We start from the raw sequence: 23609 nt of genomic DNA on the forward strand, positions 1-23609 counted from the left end.
CGGGTGGTGGAGGGTTAATTGAAATGAAACATACATATTTATAGGGCAGTTCTGGGTAAATCCTTATTAACTAAATTAATGACGGAATTGACAACAATGCGAATGTTTAAAAACGAAACGTCATATGACAGGACCTGACGCCAATCTAACAAAAAAATATCTTGGCCTGATGCGTGTTTAAAACAATCGTGAACGGATTATAACTACGGGGTGATCAAGAAGGACTGTTGGTAACACTGGATCGTATTTTAAATCGTATAACAGGAGTAAATTCCGGTTGTTGGTGGCTTGTCGTTGTTAATGCTATACCTATATCAGATATTTGTCAAATAAATCAACAAAACATATCCAGTTGCAGTGTTATAAATAACCCAATTAAAATTTTTTCTTAATTGTACTGCCAACTTAAACAGTCCTTCTTGATCACCCGATATATTGTTTGCATAAACACAACGGCATAAACACCTTTTATTACATTCGCCATAAATCAGGATCATGTCTGTTTTTTCATCGTTCGAATACATTTATCGTCGTATTTTAATTTTTTCGTAAATGTCAATTGTGTGTGACACATAAAATTATTGGAAGCAAAGTCATCGTGGATTCATAATTTCATTTTAAAACAATATGATAATTAAAATATCGACGTTAACTTTGGAAATGTATTGTGGGTTACATTTTCAATTCCGCCGGGCTCACTATCATTTGTGAAATACACTGTATTCTTCAAATAAAATTAGACAATTATGAAAATTTTAAGTAGTACAACGTGATCAAGAATGACTGAATCTGTTGGTAACAATGAAAATTTGAATGATTTTGGTATCACTGTAATCTAAACGCATTTCCCGTTGTCAGCTTTGACAGAGTTGACAGGCGAATTTTACGTTTACCATCAAAGGGTCATTTTTGTAATAGCATAAATATACCGGACATAACCTAATTTTTTTTTTTTTTTCATTGCCAACAGACTCGGTCATTGTTGATCACGCTGCAGTTTTAATGGTGGTAAAATATCAGAAATTTTTACATATTTTAGGGATGTGGAGGAAATAGAAGAGTTAGTCGAATTAAACGAAAATTTAAGAACACAAGAAATCCAATTTAGAGAATACTGCAAAAAGGAATTGGTCAAACTTCAGAATTTGATTGAGTAAGTTTTTTTTTTATGTATTTTGTGGTCACTTTATTTTCAATAATTTTTACCGATTAATGTACACTTCTGTGCCGCCATTTTGAACATTATTTAGCATAAAAATGATTGACTTTAACACTGACACTAACTTTTGACGTTGTAGACTTTGATTTACAATGCTAAAATTTTGGCTGTACGAGTTTTTTTTTTGGCCAGCGATGGTACTATAGCGGCCAAAAATTTTTAGCGGTCACTATCTTGAGATTTACATAAAGTGTAAATAAATCTTTAGGAACCGTAACCCCACTTTCAATTCTTGTCATTTGGACATGCATATTGTTATTCTGACAATCAATTTAAACTTTTTAAAGCTCAGATATTCCAAAAATCCGACATGAATTAACAAAATTAGAGCATTCGTACTATCACGGTTAAAGAAAACTGGTAGAGTAAGGCCGGCCTGAGATATGACATTTGGTGGGGGAAATCTGCGCGGACAAAATATCCCTGTCGCGTGGCAAAACCGATCACAGGAGAGAATAGCGGTCACAGTAACCATCAGCTGACTTTTAATCTGTTGAACACCCCTATTTTACGAAAGATGCGGTAGTATGAATAAGAATAAGCATTTGCTTATACTATATATTTGTCTTTTTCTATCTAATAGAGTCCATATATTTCTATCTCTTACTAATATAAGTAAAAGCATTTGCTAATGGTTTATGCATATGACCCATGGACTCGTCCGACTGTTTTCCGTCTACGCTCACCGCCACCAAATGTCATATCTCAGGCCGGCCTTACTCTACTTTGGCGGACAAAAAATTTCGTCCACAACCAAGGAGGTTAAAATAATATTTTGTGTGCAACCGTACGCGAAATGAGCACTTCGCGTGCGTATAACATGCCGCGAAATTGAATTTCGCAGCCGTTGCCTTGACGACGGCCGTAAAAATAAAAGTCATTTTAATATTTATAATTTATTATCACCATACAACAAATCTCTCTGCATATTTGCGGTGTAATCTTACAAATTCTGGATTTATTACAGTTAAAGTTTGATTTATGCCAGTTTTTGTGCCAGGAACGGCCAGTATGTACAGAATTTTCATCCGGTTTGAAATTCCCGCCAATTTCAAATGGGGCCGCCACAAAGAGATCCCCATATCCCCATTATCGATCTATCTACAACCCTACAACCGACAGGTGTAAACTAGGTTAATTTTTCACCAATCAAAAAGAGAAGTAGTCTATCTAGTAACATATCCCGAATCCTAAATCTCATCAACTGACATTTTGGTTAATTTGTCTCTTCGAACGGCTCCTGATATTCCCACGATTAAAATAACCTAAAAAGGAGCAGATGATACAACTTATCATAACAAAACTTAACATTTACCTTCCACAATAAATAAATTCCAGTAAATACAGTGTGATTGAAAAAGAATGAGGACAATTTGAATTTGGCGCCTAGTGAATAATTTGTCATGTTGGTAACAAGTATTGACAGCAAAAATAAAGCTTGATAATTATGATCATGGGCATATCTACTGGGGAATTCAAAATTGGTGACAATTGACAAGCGAAATCAAAACAATGGGTTTGACCCTGGTTTGACGGAAACCTATGGATAAATCTTGACAGCGATGCTCTTCTGAAGCAAAACTGCCACACACAAAACATGAAATACACTATAATTTATGGCGCCAAATTCAACTTGTCCTCATCCTTTTCCAATCACACGGTAGGTAAGCGAATACAACATTATCAGACACGGTTTTCACATTCTTCTTGTTACACCAGTCTCAAAGTCACTGTAACATTTTTCATACTGCCGTTTAGATTTCCAGGTATCAAATTAGCCACTACACAATTTATAATATTTCTTAACTTTGGATGAGTACACGGAAATGAAACATCGTAATTTTCTTCCATTTCTACAATTTTTTTCAAAACGAGTTGTTTTATTTATGTCGTTTCTATAGCAACATGGCGACAGGTAAGCCGACTTTAACGCAAGATAAAATTACTCTTGTGAAATTTGAGGTTAGCATTAATAGCGTCACGTGTGCTGTATTATTATTGTTGTTTTGTTGAGCTTATTGACAAAAAGCACAGAAGAAAAACTGGTGGTGGTAAGTTGGCAACATAATTTTACCAGAACATTATAACCGAACTAAAGAGTGCATATACAGGGTGTTCTCGAAGTTGACGCGTTCCTTGTAACACGAGGTACTACACATTATTGTTAAGAATTTTAGCGTAAATCTTCTTAGTAAAATGTTTGTATTAACGGAGATAATTGATTGTATATTTTTATTGTTTTCTAAAATTTTAAGTCCGGTCCTGTCCATTTCTCCGCTGTACTAGATTAATAACCAACCTGGCCCAGAATGGTGTCTTTCCGGAAATCGCTTTGCAATACTCTCTGGACGCTGCAGATGCATTCTGATAACGTGATAACATTGCCCATGCATTTGCAACATATCTGTGAGCTCATTATTTTCCTAATAATAAAGCCATTTCGACTAATTAGATGACAACTCTGACAGTAGTTGTGATTAACGTCCATGCTCATTTGATTTTTTTTTGTCAATTTCAATTTCTAACAAATCAGCGCAAATTTGAGCAGAACCGGTTTAAAAAATTTCAAAAAAATTAACTTATTGTATCTTCATTGCCGTACACATTTTACTAAGGTGATTTTGGCTAAAATTCTTTAGAACAACGCATACTATCACATGTTAAAAGGAACGCCTCAATTTCGAAAACACCTGTATATACGGTGAACTACGTTAGCATAGTCCGAACTAATGGCTGCATGTGTACGTAGTATGTGGGCAGGGCCGGATTGCGGCGATGGTCAACTTTTAAATCTCCCGTTTAAAATGTACCTGTAAAGGTGATGGCCGGATTGCGGCAGTGATAGCATTCGGATAAAAAGGGGCAGGGCCGGATTGCGGCGATGGACTTATAAATCTTCCGTTTAAAATGCACCTGAAAAAGTGATAAAACTTTTGGACTTGCGTTTACATAGATTTTGACATTGCAGCTCTTCAATATGCAACACCAGTTCACACCTTGTTTGGTAGTACTTTTTTCAGAGTATGTATTTAAAAGACTAAAAGAATGAACTCTTCACCACGTTTACTAAATATCACTTCCATCTTCACTTCCCCACTTGTGTGGTTAACTTACTAATATCGTTTTTTTTTCACCTAATAGTAGGCGTTGAAGAGTCGATTGTGAACGCACTCTACAGGTTACGGATCACGGATTAACTGTTTAAATCTTACGTTTTACACGAGTGGTGCGTCGTCAATCGACTCTTCAACGCCTACTGTGAGGTGAAATTTAAAAAAAACACCAGATATAAATAAGACTAACCATAGTTTTGAAAAGCTGGCTTTTATGATAAGTAATAGACGTTTTAGGATTAAATAAAGAGATGTATTTAATGTATTTTCGCCGACCAGCCGCAATCCGGCCCCTACCTTTTCAGGTACAATTTCAAATCCGCCGCAAAACAGCCATCCATGTACAGGGTAAGTATGACCGCGGCCGCAATCCGGCCACACCGTAGTATGTAACTATGTATTAACTACCGAAGGTTTACAACTAGAATAAATTGCAACCGTTAATTCGTCATTGATTATTATCAAAATAACATGAATACAATAAGAACTTCAATCATAATCGGTGCAAATCATTTTGTAATATTAATTTGTGTTCGCGAGAAACAGCTAGACATAGGAAGGGTTTGAAACTCGAATAAATATCAACCGTTAATTCGTCATTGATGGTCAAAATGATATAAATACCACGACCTGCTATATAATAACCGGCCTGTTCATTTCATTAAAAAAGCATTGCGAAAATGTTTCCGAGAAAGAGCCAATTTTTGCCGCCACAGTACGGGCACTTCTAAAGAATAAAAAAAATATGTTTAGACATGATTTTAGAGTTAAGATTGAGTACAGTAAGTTCATATTTTCTTTTTAAAACAATACTGAATACAATTTTATTTTTGTATTTTTGATTTTAAATTCGAATGTCATTTGAACGAGAAAAACTCTCGGTGACAAAAACTTAAAATAAATAATATCCCCAAAAAGCGCCCGTACACTAGCGCTCTGCGGGGATCACTTAAATTACACTTTTGAACAGGCCGGTTATAATAGAGCAGGTCGTGATAAATACAATAAGCACTTCAATCATAATAATGCAAATCATTTTGTGATATCAATTTGTATTCGCTAGAAACAGCTAGACATTTAAATTTCGACAATTCGAATAAATGATAATTGTTTCTGCAGAGTGGCCATGAAAACAAAAGAAGAACCATGACAGAAATGACAGAACCTTATTGCGCGCCCTCGGTGGCCGATTAACGAATCAAAGCGGCAATTTAAAATATTGCCCTTCTATTTTACATAAAATGGTAAAAGCGTATTTCATTTGTGGGGCAAAAGATGTTCGCTTATTTGAAATTCCGAGCAATATGAAACAAAGATAAAAATGGTTCGAAGCTGTTGAAACGTTTTGCGGTAAGCAAATTTATGCAGACAATGATAAGGACAACCTTTTAGTAATATAAAAGACTACAAAAATTACTCAGAAATTTGTGAACAGCATTTTCAACAAGACTTTATACAGTGTGGAAACTACTTATGGAATAAATTCAGTAATTTCAAAAATAATGACATTTGTAAAAAACACTGAAACAGGTCAATTTTAATTTCTCATAGTGCTTATTTTCAGTTGCTTCACTTGTTCATGACGTCATCCATTTTTCAGGTATGACGTCATCACCAATGTTTTTAAATGACAACTCCCACTTTTTCTTCTCTTTCTGATAGATCTTTTTTTTTAAATAACAAATTTTACTTCAAAAATTTAATGTATAATTTTTAATGTAAAAATTCTTTTGAATGGGTCTATTTAAAATAAAAGATTTATTTTAATAGACCAAATAATTTAAAAGATTTAGGCAGAGAATTTGCGCTGAAATGGAACAAATCAGCCGTGGCATTATTGAGCGAAGTGTACAAAGTGTCGATGAGTGCCAAATGGTTGGCGGGGGACAATTTCAACATTCGCGTTACATTTTATTGTTAACTAGATATTTTGTTGTTTTTATTTGAGGTCAATTAAAATTTTTACATCAAAAATTAAATTAAATTTTTGAATTAAAATTTGTCGTTTTCTCAAAAAAATTGTTATTTAAGCCAATAATTTTTTTCATTTATCGTTTAGGTAATAGGAAGGTCTATCAAAAACAGAAGAAAAAAGTGGGGATTGTCATTTAAAAAAATTGCTGTTGACATAATAACTCAAAAATGGATGACGTCATGAACAAGTGAACCAACTTAAAATAAGCACTATGAGAAATAAAAATTGACCTGTTTCAGCGTTTTCGACAAATGTCATTTCATTAGTTTTGAAATTACTGAATTTATTCCATAAGCAGTTTCCACACTGTATGTAGGTAATTACAACCCCCAAAAGACGAGGCTTATGTAAAGATGCTGTTCCTTGTCTTTCTATTTTTGTAAGTATCTATAATTAAAACAGACTTATGGTGTTTATTGATACATGAAATATACATCGAAGCGAAGTCAACCACGAAATATGAAAAAACAAACTGAGCTTCCTCTTCTCATTTTTCGATCAATTGCTTATTAGTTTTCACAGTCATAATCAGGGACCTCCAGTTATTAATTACTGTCATCTTATTAATGTTTTTGTTTTTTAGACTTTGCCACTGAAACTTCGGTTGAAATTCCTGTATCCCAAAGTCCTGTCTTTCGTAATTCCAACCGTTCCAATCACATCCAAATCAATTCAAGTAAATAGTATTTCAACGGAGTATTCGCCACCAAATGGTTGAGATAATGGGCCCTCATTTGCTAGAAAATCCAATACTTTCATCTTGTCTGGTACATAAAAATCAGATCTGCGAGCTGATAATAACTGCAACGCTGAAACCTGTTTTAGATAATACATATTTGTCAAGAAAAAACAGCTTTATTAAAGAAGAAATGTGCAATACAGAACAAACCACTTTGCAGAAAAATATTAAAGTTATAAATTGTTCTAACCTACCTTGTGTTATGATTTCATGTTTTTTTGCAATTCTGATTTATTAGTATTTTGCTAGTCCAGAATGTATCCAAAATAAGCTGGGATCTTGGATATTTTATAGCACTCATGTTTTACTTGATGTTTTAAGCATTAACCTCAAAGTAAAAAGTGGAAAAAGTCTCAATCGACTGCGTTCGAAATCGGTAGATGGAGCGCAAAAAGGTTCTGCCCAAGGTTGGTAGAACTGACTAATTTGTATAATAGGTTGCCTCGTTGAAAATTGCGGGGCGGGGGGGAAAGTAACTCGTGACGTAAAATCAACCCAGAAATTTTGGGTGTTCGAATAGAACCTAAGGTTTATAAGCTCCGTGGAGTTTATTGGGTGGCTTTTTGGGATTTATTCTAGCGAAGGAACACCTAATGCATGATCGACAGACTCTGTAGTAAAAGTTTAGTACACTGTGACGTCACGAGTAACTTTTGCGGGGGGAAAAAATTCAGATTATTGCTTTAAATGGAAACGAGGCAACCTATTATACAAATTAGTCAGTTGTACCAACCTTGGTTCTGCCTAAGGTACCTTAGTTCTGCCGCCCGAAATGTTACAAAAACAAAGTTTATATGGAAAAATCGACAATTGAAACAGCCTTATAAGCGTAGCTTTTTTATTCAGATGGCCTTGCATAACGCGCGAGGTTATGACATCTACCGATGTTTTGCCTTTTTTCCAGTCGCAGAGTTTTGATCGATTGGCACGACTTGTTATTGGTGAAAATCAGCGAAGTGGCTGACGTCTGGTGGTAATTTTTGAACTAACGAAATAGGGAAAACAAATGTTTACGTATTGGCCGTAATACATTTCAATCGCCTAAAAATAGCCAAATTCGTTTGTTTTTCATAATAAATTGTGCATGAAGTGATGACGAGTATAGTTTTCCCATTTATAATTTGGTTTTATCGCAGTGCAATTGTAATTATTAGGGGCTGGGGTTGTGGTTTTGGCAATAGACGTGAAGATATTGTAGCCTGGTCAGACAACAGAGAAGGGACCTTCTTTTCGGCGCAAACGAGTTCCTCCAAATGCAGGTACCAAGGTGGATGTAAGGTCAGGTAGCGAAATGTAGAGGATTATCAGGGACGGGTTAATTTCACGAAAATGACATGGCAAAGCAGGTACACTTCAAAGTATTTATTCTTTCTCAAAACTTTTCTGTGCACCTCCAGCGTGTTTTTCCATCTTTCATCACCAGTGTCCGGACGAAATAGTACCAGACAAGTCGACCAGTACAACTTTGCGTAATACCCCACTCACATATAAACACGATTCAGTTGGTTCGTTTTCAATAACAGGGAACCAGCTGAATCGTGTTTATGTGCGAGCGAGGGATTACGCAAAGTTGTACTGGTCGACTTGTCCGGTACTATTTCGTCCGGACACTGTTCATCACACTAGCTTTAAAAAATTTTGCACCATTAATAACACAGACCAATAACGAATTAAGACTGTTAAAGTCCATATAAAACCTAGGAGACGTGGACGATGCTAGCGCAACCCTAGCGTAGGGCCGAACTAAATAACCGTATTTAGTCGATGATAAATCGGCTATTTACGTTGGCAGCGAGAAATTTGATTTATTCAAAAAATCAAATTTGTTCTTTTCAAAAATCGTTATTAATCATTGTCAAAAATTTGCTAATCAATTTCGTTATGATAAAAATTATAAAATAATCCAAAACGACTTTGGTACTTGTCCCGAGCCTCTTCTACCTGCGATGTCGAAGCCTGACTAACTTGTTTGAATAGTTTTTGACCAAAAAGTTCTTATTCGGTAAGTAATACTTTCGAAAAAAAAGTTATTACAAAAAATGTTATTTTCAGAATTGAAAAAAGGTGGATAAAAATTTTAGATACTTCTGGAATACTTCAAAATTACAAAATTCACTCATTTGGCAAGACCACTTTTCAGAAAATTATTTTACAAGTTCTCAAAAAACTAGATTTTATAGGTGTGCCGTGCCATTCCCATCAGTTTTTCGTTCCAAATTCACAGTGTCACAAAATAACAGTTTTTCCAGACAATTCGAAGATTTTAATGACAATGTAAATTACAGAAGTTGTGATTCCTGATCCTGAAGTTGTCCCAGAACGTGCACATTTCAACGTACCAAAATTTGTGAACTCAATCTCAGAGAAAAGATAATCTATTACATGGATCGTTATAAGCGAAAAACAATTTCAAAATTAAAAACTTTATAAGAAAACTCTAAAAATAATGAAATAAAATGTTTGGATAATTGTTTGTCTTTGTTTTTTTTTTAAATAAAACCATAATATGAAAATAGGTAAATAAAAACAAAACAATATGTCCGTATGCAACTAATTATACATTCGATTGCAATAATTGAGGAATATGCAACTTATTATACATCTAGTTCGGCCCTACGTTAGCGCGTCGCTAGTATCGCGCGTCGCTGAAATTTGAATAGATTAGACAGTCTTATTGTAGTTTCAATTTGGTTGTAGGTCGTAAAATTTTATTGGATATTATGAGCGATTAACGGGCACAATGGTTGGGTTTGAAAAGGTTGGGAAGCAGCGCGTGCCGTTTGCCGTACAATGCAAATATACCAAATGTACAATACAACCCTGCTTAAAATATTACCTGCTAGTGGTAAACTAGGATTTATAAGCCCCGCAAGATCTTTAACTTAAAGTACCATAAAATTTTACGACCTACAACCAAATTGAAACTACAGTACTATGTTTAATTGTCTGTGATTAATAACCAATAAAGGGTTTCCTTTTTCAGTGTAAAAATTCGTATCCCACCTCCACCCGGCGGCACGGCAATTTTGCCGGAGTACATACACTATTACGGATAATACTATCAAGTAATAGTGCAGTGCTTATCAACATAATTACCGGCGTCTCGCCTCCACATTTTGACTTTTTTGTGTTTTATGTTCTGTGTCAATGTCAATGTCAATGGAATTTCCTCACGATGTGACATGAGTATAATAATATACCTTTTTGAACATTCATTGTTCGCAGAGACAGAATGTTAACTTGTCACAAGAAAAATTGATACTAAGTGTTATACAGGGTGTTAGGGAATGGTCTCCCAAGAATTTCAGGGTGAGTTTATCAGGGAAAATGTGGTCGAAAACCTTTTTACCGCTTTTAGATAAATTGAACCGTTTTCTGAAAATAAAATTGTTCCCTGTTGTTTTGGGACTGCTGAAATATTGCTTTGTGCACGAAAAAATCTTGCATGTTTCGATTTAAAAATGATTGCTTGGTAACGATTTGAAATTTACTACTGTCAAAGTCTCCACTTTGACTTGATCTATCTTTTATCCGTCGCCTGCAATGATAACAATACGTAGTTTCAAGGGTAGTTTACAACGCCAGAATATTCTATCCCTCACAAACTCACCCTGAAATTCTTGGGAGACCATTCCCTAACACCCTGTATACTTACCCTTAATTTTAAGTGGGGTGGGTAGGGGTACCTACCTTATTGAAAATATTGGAAAAAATTAAACATTTTACTAAATCTTAACTGGTGGCTAATGGGCAGTCCAGATGGACCGCCGCCGCCGGTCTCTAATCCGATTACAGGTACTTGGAGGAATTCGTTTGCCGATAAGGATCAAAAAGGTAGAGCCCTTCAAAAATTTGACCGCGTGGAGGAACTCGTTTGCGACCCTTCTTTTACAGTCCTATGATTTATGGCGGTAGTAGCCCATTGTCGGGGTATTTAACTCCCTGACAACAGGGTTGGTAGTAAAACCAAATTATAAATGGGAACACTATACCTCAAAGTGTTATTGTTCCGTGCCGCAGTGTGATATTTAGTGAGCAAAGACATTTTTCCGCACTATTTCCATGATGGTATTTCCCAATAAAAACTCTAAAAAATACCAAGCAGGAAGTTTTAAAAATCGGAAAACCTATTAAAGAGCTTCTAGAAATAAGTGAGAAAAGAGTCAATTGCTTTATTGGCCCTTAAGAGTTGGGTATCAATCCCTAATAATAAACTGTTTAAAAACCCTTTGCAGCAGGTCAAGATGTTGCGATTTTTTGCAAGCAGACCCAGGGACTCGGGCTAAATTCGGAGATATTTTTATTGAAGGTTACAAAGCACTTTCTACCAACCGATTTTATACCTTTGGGCAAGTTTGTGAAGCTTTGATGATTATAGCTTTTTACACAACAGCAAAAGGTGTCAAGTGAGACAATTGAAACTCACAGCCATTCCGTCTCACAATTTACCAGTGGGTACTCACAATAAAACCGTAAAATGTCGACAAACTACTAATAGGTAACGGGTAACGCTTCTTAGGTACTATAATAACAAATTGACCGAACTAGTGTTGTTTTTTTGAAGTTCGTGAAGGTTAAATTTTGGTGTAAAAGACGCAGCTTTTGCAGTTTTTTTACATTTCCCTTTGCTCTCCTACATAACTATATTGGATCATATTTACGTGTCGTTTTGCTCTTCAAGGGCTACTAAAATGATCTACAGTTAGATCTGCAATGTATTTTAGCATCTGCTGATTGAGTAACCGTCGTTTAATTTTCGAAGAATTTTTAAAAATACGTAAGTTATACAGGGTTATTCTAAGTGATTGTAGTCGAAGTAGGCGTGAAAACTGAATGTAAAATTTATGGTTGCCGCTCCACATAAAAAAAACATCAAAATGATGTGAATAAGTGAGAACACACGGGAGTTAAATTGGGTGCAAAACAACTCAATATTTTTGAATTCAATCGTTAATTTAACAAAAATAAATAAAAATCTCATCACCTAAAAAATGACAGTGACAGCAACAAAACTGACAGTTCACATGAAAGCGGCAAAAATGTAATAACATTGGCATGGCCTACTTCGACTACAATCATTTAGAATAACCCTGTAGAAGAGAAATTAAATATTTAAGTTTTATACCCTAAACCTTTGTTGAACCAACTACAATGTTCTTCTGCGAAATTGAGATTAAAGGGCTCATTAGGTGAGGTAGGAAAATTCAGGTATTGTGAAGATCTGGAATTTCTTTAAAATTTTGCATGTTTTTTTACATTCATCCTAATCAGAATTCCGAAAATGTTGAAACTTTGATTGTCTCTTCCACACTATGAGTACATAACATGTTGATATCCATTTGTTTCTTAAGAAGGTTTCTCTTGGAAAACTGAAATCATTTTTTCACGCAGGTCTTAGGTATTTGTAAAGAATCGCTTATTTTACATACCGGTGAAAAGATAAGTCTTGCCTTGAAGAACTACAAGGAGTAGAACAAATTCTGCACGTTCTCATTATTGCAATTGTTCTATTTTACGAATGCAGGAATAATGTTGGAAATGAAAACATCAAGTTTTATGACACTTCAGACTTGAATTAATTTCAAAATTGACATTTGCGAAACATCAAAACGACATACGTATTGTAATAACACAGAGAAACATATTTTAATACAGGTTAGAATGAAATGGGGGAAGGTACCGAAGTCTGTGATGTTTTTTCAAAGTCGACATACGTTTATAGAGTATTACCGTATACAGTATAGTCCAATTTTTACCCTTTTGCGATGACGTCATTATCTAGTAACTTTACGTATGTTTGAGCTAGAATCAGAAACAAATTTGAATTGATCATAAATAACTATAAATGTGTCAAATTTGTTGACAATTGCTTCGAAAGGTTATGTTTGTAATCAATGTAATAAGTGAAAGAAATTAAAAATTGTCAAATTGACACGAGCATAAAATAACCTTAAAGTGACCATCAATAAATAAACGTGCCTTTTTTTTGTTTTTTTTTCTGTTTCTGTCGTTTCAATAAAGAGCAAGCGACGAAGGAAATCGTGACGTCACCTCAAAAGGGTAAAAATTGGACTATACTAATAAATCCATGGTAGCAATGAAACGTCCACACGTCTTACTATAGTTTAATTGTCTGTGGTAGTGACCCAGTTTAAAATTTAAAATTTTAATTCCCGGTATCGCCACGAGAGCGCGCCAAAACGAAAGTACTAGCATGGCCTACTAAATCTGAACTGCGCTGCGCTTATTACGGTCGTAACAAAGCTCGGATTTTGAATGGAGCAATTCACGATCTGCTGTATTATAACCGGCCTGTTCATTTCATTAAAAATGCATTATGAAAATGTTTCTGAGAAGGAGCCAATTTCCGCCGATGAGGACGCCACACCGGGCGCTTCTAAAGAATAAAAATGCGGAAAAATAGGTTTAGACATGATTTTAGAGCTAAGATCAAGTACATTAAGTTCATATTTTCTTTCTGATACAATACTGAATACAACGGTATTTTTATATTTTTGATTTTAAATTCGAATGTGATTTGAATGATAAAAATTCTCGGTGACAACCATGGATTTACAACCCAAAAAGCGCCCGTATACTAGCGCTTTGCGGGGATCACTCAAAGTACACTTTTGAACAGGCCGGTTATAATATGATATGAATTTTTGAAAACGTGTTTCCAGCGCGGCTCGAGCATTTGGCCGAACTAATTTTATAGGCATGCTTGATGGAGTTGTTTAACTTAATAATTTTTCCTCATTTAAAATAAATTTGTTACACAGTCTAGGACTGGTTTTACAATTCTATGAGGGGCATGATGACCAACTCAATAGACCGGGACCAATGGCTTAACGTGACTTCCAAATCACGAGACAGAATATAGCCTTTTTTTTTAATTTTAAATTTCGCCCTGGGTCGGAATCGAACCCGCGACCCTCGCGTCCCTGAGCCGAAACGGACTCCCTTAGGCTATATTCTGCAAAATGTCATTAAAATACACGTTTTATTAATTATGTGTAATAAAAAAAAAAACAATAAATGAATTAAATTAAAATCTGAAACCAACTAAAATTAAATATTTTGAAAAATTTCCATTTTCTTCGTAACATGTCTGACGATTTTTTTTCAAATTCTCTTTTACGTCCTGCAGTTTTTGATGATCAAATTGATTGCTGCATTCAACAATTTTTTGTTCTAAGGCGATACGTAATTTTTTCCAATATAATTTACTTTTCCAAATTTATTCAAATGATATACACTTAGGTCGCAAATTTTGGCAACAGAAACACACAACTCTTCTGTTATATCTATATTTGAGTTTCAATTTTTTTTATAAAGAGTAAAAATATGTTGAATATCCATATCCGTATTTTTTGCAAATAAGCATTTTTGGCATTCACCACAATTGTTTTTAAATTTAGAAATTAAGATATCCCCTACATATGACACTGGCTGCAAGTCAAATTTATCGTTGAAGGTGATATTGTTTTCCACCACAGAAATATTGCAAGATAATAATTCGTTTTCATTTTCTTGTACTTTAGATTTCACTTTTAATTTACCGACAGATAAAAAATGCCTCAATTGGTCCAAATAATGAGTTGCATCGTCTTCACAACTTTCTCCATAGTATGCAAATATTTGTACTCTTTTTGTTACCGGGGGCACACACTATTGTTTGGTTTCTTTTTGTCTTGAAACTAAAAGTATAACTTTATTAAGAAGTCAGTTTCGCCACTTAAGTTTTTACCTTTCTAAATTACGTAGCAGATTCACAAATTGCCCAGAGTTGAAAATTTTTATTTATTCCCTTTCGTTATTGTTTTCTTATTGACAACTTCTCAATACTGAAAACGTTGGATATTATAACTACTTAATAATTTAATAAATGCCACTACCTTTTTATTCCTAGAAAGACATATCTCTATTATATTTTTATTTTTTTGAAAAAAGTGCCACATTTGACAAATATTTTTTGACTGTTTTAAATTCAACGGTACAACTCGAAATTTAACGAATAAATACGACGGAGTGTTTTGGCCAAATACGTGCGGAGCAGCACTGTCGAAGCTATTCCAACATTATTATATTGGATTGAAGTGTCTTGTACCTACTATAGTTTAATTGTCTGTGGTCACTACATAATTTTTAACAAATATTTGTTTTGTAGTTTTCTGTAAGAAAAATACAAAAATTATTATTCGTCTAGTTTTTGGTTGATTGAGAACATTGAGAACTTACTCGTAGCTTTTCTATAGTTCATTTTTTAATGCTGTAGAAAAAGTCAGGCAGCCCAATATACAGTTATCAATGTTGCCTAGATCCCTTAGATTAATTTATAATTGATATGGATCCACGATGCCGCTAAAAATACTGTTTTCCTGAAAGTGTCACTTTTCAAGCCTAGTCAGTTTTGAGATTTTTGCCTGCCGAGGCATTTTTACTTTGCAAGTAGATAGTCATTTTAATATAATGGTTATTGTTACCTAGGTGACTGGTCACCTTCACCGTCCGACTTGATGCGATAGAATTTTATTTTTAAATGTTTTTCTTTATACCATACTGTTATTAGGATTTATCAGTACTCAATGCTTGATTGATATAACACATATAACAGTCTAGGCCTTTATTCAAAATTATAGGTCGTTATTCAAAATTATCAGACCGAGGCCGTTATTTTTGCTGCCGTTGCTACGGTTACGGCACAAATGACAACTAAATTTAATTTTTGAAGTAAAGAGAAATGTCAGGCTTACAAATAAATCATCGTTAAATGTTAAGTATTATTGGTAGAAAACTATAAAACAACATACGGCCGATATGGATATAACAGACTCGGTTGATTATAAAATCTCGGCTCCGCCTCGATTTTACAATATCTCAACCTTGTCTGTTACATAACCCATATCAACCTAATACCGTTATATACTATAACGAGCGATTTCAGAAAAAATGTAATACATTACGCAGCATGAAAGTGTCTATGCTTGACTCGGAGGTTTAAAGAAGGACCCGGACGCTTTGCGTCCTCGTATTCTTCAACACGCCTCCTCGTCTGCAAAGTTTCACTTTCATGCTTCGTAATGTAATATACTAGTTCCCGCTGCCTGTCATGTAAATCAGTTTTATAGTCATAGCAACATGGCGTGTAAGTTGACGATTATATTTGTTTATTTACCCTGGACGCCGGAACTTAATATTTTCATGAAAGTTCTAGGGAAATAATAATTTTGACAACGAAGATGAAAGTTCAAAAGTTTATTTGAAATAGAAAACGAAGGATTCTGTACCTTGAATACTCGCCCCAGTCGCACCACAGGCTTGCCGGTGATTTTAGTTGTGATCGTCCCAGGATGTAGGCAAGCATTACCTTATGCATAACAGTGGACACATTTTTCCTGCCGCACCAGTCTTTAAATGATTCGTACGTACACTCATATCGATTTCGCGATTTTTCCGGCAGTGCACTTGTGGAGGCAATATTTGCGACTTCTTTAATTTCGTTTACCCTTATATTTCTTAATTTCACGATGTCAAACACTTTTCATGTCATTCAATAATTTTGTTTTTCTACTTTGCGTTCGTACTGATGCTATTACGATACTGTTTTGCGTATCGTAATAGGAAAAGGCGTGATATAATAATAATACTAAAAATAGTGAAATTTAATTTTTTAATTTTTACGGATACTGTGGTGTCGCGGCAGACCGCAGACGTGACCTTGGGTGGAATCCTTCAACTTTAACGGTTTTAAATTTTAAATTATTTTTTTTTCATTGAAAAAGTGGCAAAGTAGAAAAAATACTGTATGACATCTCGATTATAAGGCATTTTATCGCACTTACTCCTTTAGGACACTCCTCGCTACGCTCGTCGTGCTCTAAAACCGTGCGTGCGATAAAATGCTTCTTAAAGTGCGTCTATCGATATTTTAGAACGACCTTTTGCTTCCTTCAGTGGTTTATTGCCCGCTAACAAAGATCGTCGTAAAAGTGGTGTAACCGATCCTCACTAATCCGCAGGTACCATCGAGAGTTTTTGTTACAGGGTAGGTAAATAATCCCCTAGTAATGAGACCATCATAAACGACCCAAAATGTTAACTAGTGTTTAAACTGCTTTTGGTAACTTTTAGCTTTTGTTATATTGGCAAAATCAGCCGTTTGACGTCAGGCGTCAAGGTAACCAGTGAAACTATGAAGTAAATTTAGTAAAATAACCTTACATCTTTGTGAAAAATATCTGTTACCAACCCAACCAAATTTCAGGAATTAGTGCAAAGTAGATAAAATAGTATATTACACTAGTTGAATCACATTCTTAATAAACTTGGGCAAATTTCGAGGTGGCAGCGGAAAAAATATAATAAGATACAGTAGAGTCGCGATAAGGTGAACACCCTATAAGGTGAACACCTCGGTAAGATGAACACTCAAAATTTTCTACAGAGAATTCTATAAGGTGAACAACTGAAACCTCGATAAGGTGAACAAAACAAACACTTTTTTATTACACATAATGCAATTGTATTTTTATATTTTCCAAAAGCTTCTTGTACCGTTTTTTGTAATTTTAAGTTACTGCCCCTCACCTCCTTAGATTTTACGTTTCTGCAAGTCTGCATATGTTCATTTCAATTCAGATTTTTGTCGTATTAGTCGTAGTCTTATAGTGTTTTTAAAATTTAATAAAGGGTCTAGCGTGACTGCACTTTTTCGCTATTAAGGTGTTACTAATTCTACAGTTTGTGGCTCTCAAAAATTAATTCTCGGGTATAAATAATGAAAAACGAGTAAAAAAACAACTTTCGAAAATGGAGGCAGCATTATAGGCATGGTTTTTGAAAATGCGACGTAGGCATTTGCCAGTTCCGGTGCAATGATAAAAAAAGCCAAAATATTTCAATGGTATTTTAAAGGAAAACAGAAATTTTAATAACAGCCAAGGATGGCTTCACAATTTCAAAAAAAAAATTCTATACCCTTGGTAGCAAAAATTTGCAGTCTACTCGAACTAAAACTAAATTATCGCATTACTTTGAAGGCCAATAAATCTAAAGTGTTAAATAAAGAGTTACACGATCATATTTTGCCTTATTTTTTTGACCTTGATAAGGTGAACAAACTCGATAAGGTGAAAAGGGTCTGCCTGAATTAGTTCACCTTATCGCGACTCTACTGTAACACGGAATGTATCGACTATAATATTTCTCGGTAGGCAACAAGCCGCGGCTACGCCTTGGCTTGTACTATGGCGGACAAAAAATTTTGAACGACTTGTTATTCCTTTGACATGTAAATGTAAAACTGGCTTTATGGTCAACTAACCTCATTTTTTATGTTTGCCTTTCTTGTCATGTCACCAGTGACAGATCAGTCAATCATAGATTAACACAAAAATTTTGGTGTGCCTATGTCGGCTGACGAATGGTGAACGTGAATAAATCTTAATCGTTTCGTCTTTGCCGTTGAAATTGCGAAAGTCGCTGCAGCCCTTAGGCTATCGAGTGGTGTAGAATGTAGATACGTACCTATCTAGTTCTTAGAGGTTTAGCATCAACACAAAATCAGGAATGTCTTCATCATAGATGAAACCAAATTTAGTTCTATTTAAGTACGTCAAGACAGAACGACCCAACAGGTTGTATTTTGGTACGCAAATATCAAAAAATTCAAAGTACAGATCAATCCACAATACTAACAAATTATAACATTTATTTATTAAACTTAAAATTAAAAGTTTAAAATAAAAAAAACTTTACAATTAAAACTGAAGAAGTCAATATTAATTTGATCATTGCTCCATTTTGTTGTACAACCAAGAGCAATCTATTCCTCATGGACAGGCACAGATTTCGGTGATAGTTCGGGGGTGCCTCGTTCTGTTCCACGGAAGACACCCGCCTTCTTCCAGAACCTGGACGCCGAACCACCGTCCCAGTGTCTTCCCACTTCCGCATAATGGCATGGATAGTGCCCTTCGATAGCCCTAAATTCGTCGAAATTTGCCCATACGACATACCCCTCTGGTGAAGGGTTACTATTTTGGCTTTAGTAAATTCAGATACGGCTGGCATTGTATCACCAAATTATTATTATAAACTTGATAGACGTTTACTTCAAACCGTCAATTTTTCGATTTAATTTATAAACGTCATAATAACAGTAAAGGGCAGCTTACATTGACATTTCTTGATATGCCAAAATTTGATCGTTCAAAATTTTTTGTCCGCCATAGTACATGGCTACCTCAAATGTTATCAAGTCTTTACATTTCTTGTTACTTAAATAACTATTGTCAAAATCTCTCTCAGTCTGACAAGGTTTTGGACATTTGATAATAAATTTTAATGGAAATGAGAAAACGTGTTTAATTATGTGTTTCATGTACGGGGTGATCAAGAAGGACTGTTTAAGTTGGTAACACTGGATCGTATTTTAAATCGTATAACAGGAGTAACTTTCGGTTGTTGGTGGCTTATCGTTGTTAATGCTATACATATATCAGATATTTGTAAAATAAACCAACAAAACATATCCAGTTGCAGTGTTATAAATAATCGAATGAAAAATTTTTCTTAATTGTACTGCCAACTTAAACAGTCCTTCTTGATCACCCGGTAGAATTAATGAATAAAAAAACAGTAAGTTAGTAAACAGAAACAATAATTAACGATAACTCAGACATATTATGGATTTAAAAAAATCAACTCTTATTTTCGAATTCTTCCGAATCGTCCTCAGACTCTCCAAGGTGTATAATCATTAATCGGTGGTTCCACAGTCACTTCACACATCCAAATCCCACATCTGCTGTTCTTTAGTTTAACCGCATGTTCATCACAGACATGTTTGTAAATGTTCAAAATCATGTTGTTTTCGAATACGGATAAGGGCGATTTATTTTTCGTTGAACATAATTTGTTCTGTGCATCACATCGATAATCAAGTATAAAAACTCTTGACCAAACTAGTATTTAAATTAATACCTAATTGACAGTGACACGAATTGATATTAATGCATTTATATCCGATCGGGCGATTTTTGCCTACTTATGGACTAGTTTTTAGGGCATAATTCAGTATTATAGCCCGGGGCTGTAAAAGTTTTTGCCGCCCTTGTTTATGCCGTTACTACAGTAATAACAATAACTGGCTTATTCCACCTTCCTGATTTTTGTGTCGTTATTTTAAAATTGAATCTACCTAAATTATTATAAAATTCAAAACTTCGACCGGACATAAAATTTTGTATGAACCACGGGCATAATTAGCGTTTGTGACCCTAGCGTGTTATGTAATGTCACTAGATATTATTGTGGCATATGGCATCATGGATTGAAGTAATTTACAAAATTGAAATAGGAATCCAGTGAACTATTGAAAGTGTATATTGGGCTGCCTGACTTTTTCTACAACATTAAAAATGAACTATAGCAGTCGTTAAAAAATTTAAAGACAAAAATAAGTTTTCACAAAAACTGCTCAGAATGTTCTTCATTGTGGTCCAGACAGAGTTGAAGTCATCTCTTCATATTTTCAAAAACATTTATCAAGCACTCAGGTGAAATGGATTGACAAAATTCAGTTATGGTGACTATATCATTCATTACTTTATAAACCAATAAGAATCTTTGATTTTCTTTAGTTACCATGTATTACAGCGGTTATTGTAGTAACCAGGGCGATTTCGAATATACGAACCTTTGTATATTCGAATATACCAACCTTTGTATTTTCGCTCGCCGCCTTAACTTACAAAAATGTTTGCGCTAGTCGTCACATTAAATCGCTCTGCTACTGAATGCGCCCAGTCGGTTTCGGGAACCTGTTTATTTATTTATTTATTTTATTCATGATATAGTCTACCCGTATACAACTCGAGGATGGAAAATTCTCGATTACTCGACGTGTTGCCGGAAACACCACTCGATCTACGATCTCGTGATGTTTCCGGGCAACACGTCTCGTATAATCGAGAGTTTTCAATCCGCTAGTTGTATATATATGATAATTCGTTTGGGATAATCTCCAGGTTTTTCATTTAACCAAACGAATATGACAATTATGTCAAAATTTACGAAACTGCACAATTAACAATGTTTAACGTTTTTTAAATGAAAAAACAAAAACGTTAGTTTTGTAAATGTATTGTGGCTTGCATTTTCAATTCCGTCGGGCTCATTATCACTCGTGAAATACCCCGTATTGATGATATCAGTATAATCTAAACCAAAACGCATTTTATCTAGCAAACCGCCGCAAAAGTTTTGAAACTTTGGATCAATATTTAGGAAGGCATTTAAACCTTACTTTTGTTTTGTTTTTCAGGGAAACGAAACACAAGAAGCCAGTTATTAAAAGTAACAAGGAAGTAAGTAAACTGTCTAAGGAATTGTCAGCAGATGTAAAGTTGCTTCGGTTGCAAGTCGCAAAAAGAAATAGAACAGTAGCAGCTGTACATAGACAAATAGATGATGTTCCCAACAGACCAGAATTGGCACAATATCAACGACGATTTTTAGAACTCTATAGTCAAGGTTAATCTCAAATATTGCAAGTAAAAGCTGTTTTGCTTGATTTTCCGTTCATTTCACGTTGGGCGGTGACCCTAGAGAAAAAAATATGTAATGTTTTTGGCAACATGAATGGCTGCATTTAAAGTTCGTTAGGGTCGGAAAGTTATGTAAATCAGTCTGTATAATTATTATACTCATATATCGTGATTGGTTAAATATTCAAATTTGGCAGCAACCTGATTCGATTAATTTTTTGACCGAAAAGGTCAATCTTACTCTCAATTTTTTCTAACTGGAAATTCACTGGGCTATTATAACACATAGTAAAACATAGTGTACATATTATATGTATGTAAGAAAACTTATTATTTAACTAACCTACGTTAATTTGTAATGTTAATAATTGATTTAAATTTTAGTGTCTGCAAAACACAGAGAGACGAAACAGTATTATACACTTTATAATACAATGGAAGACACAAAAGTGTATATGAAGAAAGAATTATCTTTATTAAACTCAATATCTGATAGTTACCCAGAGTGAGAATGAATATATTTTAAAGAAAATAGGTTAATTTTTAATTTCAGGGCAATAATATCAAGTTACGGGAAAGAAGAATTTTTGAAACAGTTTCAGAATATTATTGAAGGAGTTACGCAGTCAAAGGAAAAAGTACAAAAACAGTTATTGGACGAAAAAAGGAAACGTGACCAATTAAGTTCTTCACTTCAAATTTTAATAGAACAACAGAGAAAATATGTTACTGCCGTTCGCCAACTAAGTATTGAATGTAAAAAACATGAAATTTTGTTAAATCGACATACAGTTTAATGTGAAATAATGAAATACCTATGTTTTGGCAACATGTTTGATTAGATTATACTAGAAATATTTTTTATATCGTAAATATCTTAGAATTACTATTTGTTAAGATAATTTTTTAAAACTACTCATGACAACTAAAGTTTAATAGGTATGTAAAATTGTTATTGCAAATGTGTAGTTAAAGCAACAAAAGTGTTAATGTAAATACCAAAATAAGATCGTATATAGAGAGTGATTACAATTTTTATTTTAGTAAAGATTTGTGTCCTGTGCATTAGGTATGTGGAGTTGGATTTTTAAATAGATTTTACATCCTTGTACTTATGCGTGGTTGCTTTTGTCACTCTATGCCTAATTACCCAATTTGTCTAAAACAAATAAAACGTGGAATGCGCTCGGAAGTTTTTGCACCGTAATTGGGGTTCACTTTAACTTACTTATTGTGCAACTGGTGTCATTCTCAAGACCTCTTCGTCTCGGCTCTGCTCTGCACAACTATGTCGAGATTTGTAATTGTTTTCAAATGGGAAACTATTAAAATTTCACAAAAAAGGTTCCTTGTGCGAGGCTAGTTGTGGTTTATTAAATGTACAGGTTGGCGTAGGAAACAAAATAAATGCTCTTTATCAACGACCTTGCATCAATCAACGTGCAATGTATTAAGGGCCCCACATTCTGCATTTTTGTTCGATGAACAAGTCTGTTCGAACAAAAACGATGCAAATCTGAAGTGTGTGCCTGGAAAACCGTCGGTTTTGCTCGCGAACAAAAATGAGGAAAATTATCAGGTTTATAAACCCTGAGAATTCAACGCACATGTCAAAGAACCAATGAACGTTAAGAATTGGACTGAATAACAGCCAATTACGAGCGAGCTTTTTTGATTATTCTGTATGTACAAAATAAATAGGTGATTATTCTGCATCTAACTCTTCAGTTGTCACCAAATCAACAAATTCGCTTTTGACAGTTTAAATTTGTCATTATAAAAATTGCAAAAATGGAAGCAAATAGATGGTACTGCTAATCAGTAATGTTATAAATACCTATGTTAATGTTAATAAATACCGTTTCGTAAATGTCTGTGGTTCTGGTTTGCTAAATTCTCATGTAAAATACAACTCTTGACATGGACATGTGCGGATTATATTTCTCCTGAATTTTAACTCGTTGCTATATTTGGAAATATGTACAACTCGTGCTACGCTTCGCTTCGCACT

The 23609-nt window shown here is 34.5% G+C and overlaps 1 protein-coding gene across 9 annotated transcripts in view; it reads left to right on the top strand.

Moving 5' to 3' along the window:
- The window catches only part of fidipidine (coiled-coil domain-containing protein 93), a 40563-nt gene extending 17852 nt beyond the window's left edge, over positions 1-22711 (top strand). For 4 of the 9 annotated variants that reach the window (XM_069062036.1, XM_069062039.1, XM_069062037.1 and 1 more), the window contains 5 exons: positions 1040-1153; positions 11282-11452; positions 21376-21584; positions 21983-22103; positions 22152-22711. In XM_069062036.1, coding sequence (XP_068918137.1) covers positions 1040-1153; positions 11282-11452; positions 21376-21584; positions 21983-22103; positions 22152-22395 — 859 coding nt within the window. In that variant the 3' untranslated portion in view covers positions 22396-22711. Of the gene's footprint in view, positions 1-1039; positions 1154-11281; positions 11453-21375; positions 21585-21982; positions 22105-22151 lie in introns of those variants that run through there. The other 5 variants (XM_069062042.1, XM_069062044.1, XM_069062045.1 and 2 more) reach the window with 5 other exon arrangements.
- The last annotated feature ends 898 nt before the right edge of the window (positions 22712-23609 follow it).

This window comes from Tenebrio molitor, chromosome 1 (assembly GCF_963966145.1).
Source record: "Tenebrio molitor chromosome 1, icTenMoli1.1, whole genome shotgun sequence".
Taxonomy (NCBI): domain Eukaryota; kingdom Metazoa; phylum Arthropoda; class Insecta; order Coleoptera; family Tenebrionidae; genus Tenebrio; species Tenebrio molitor.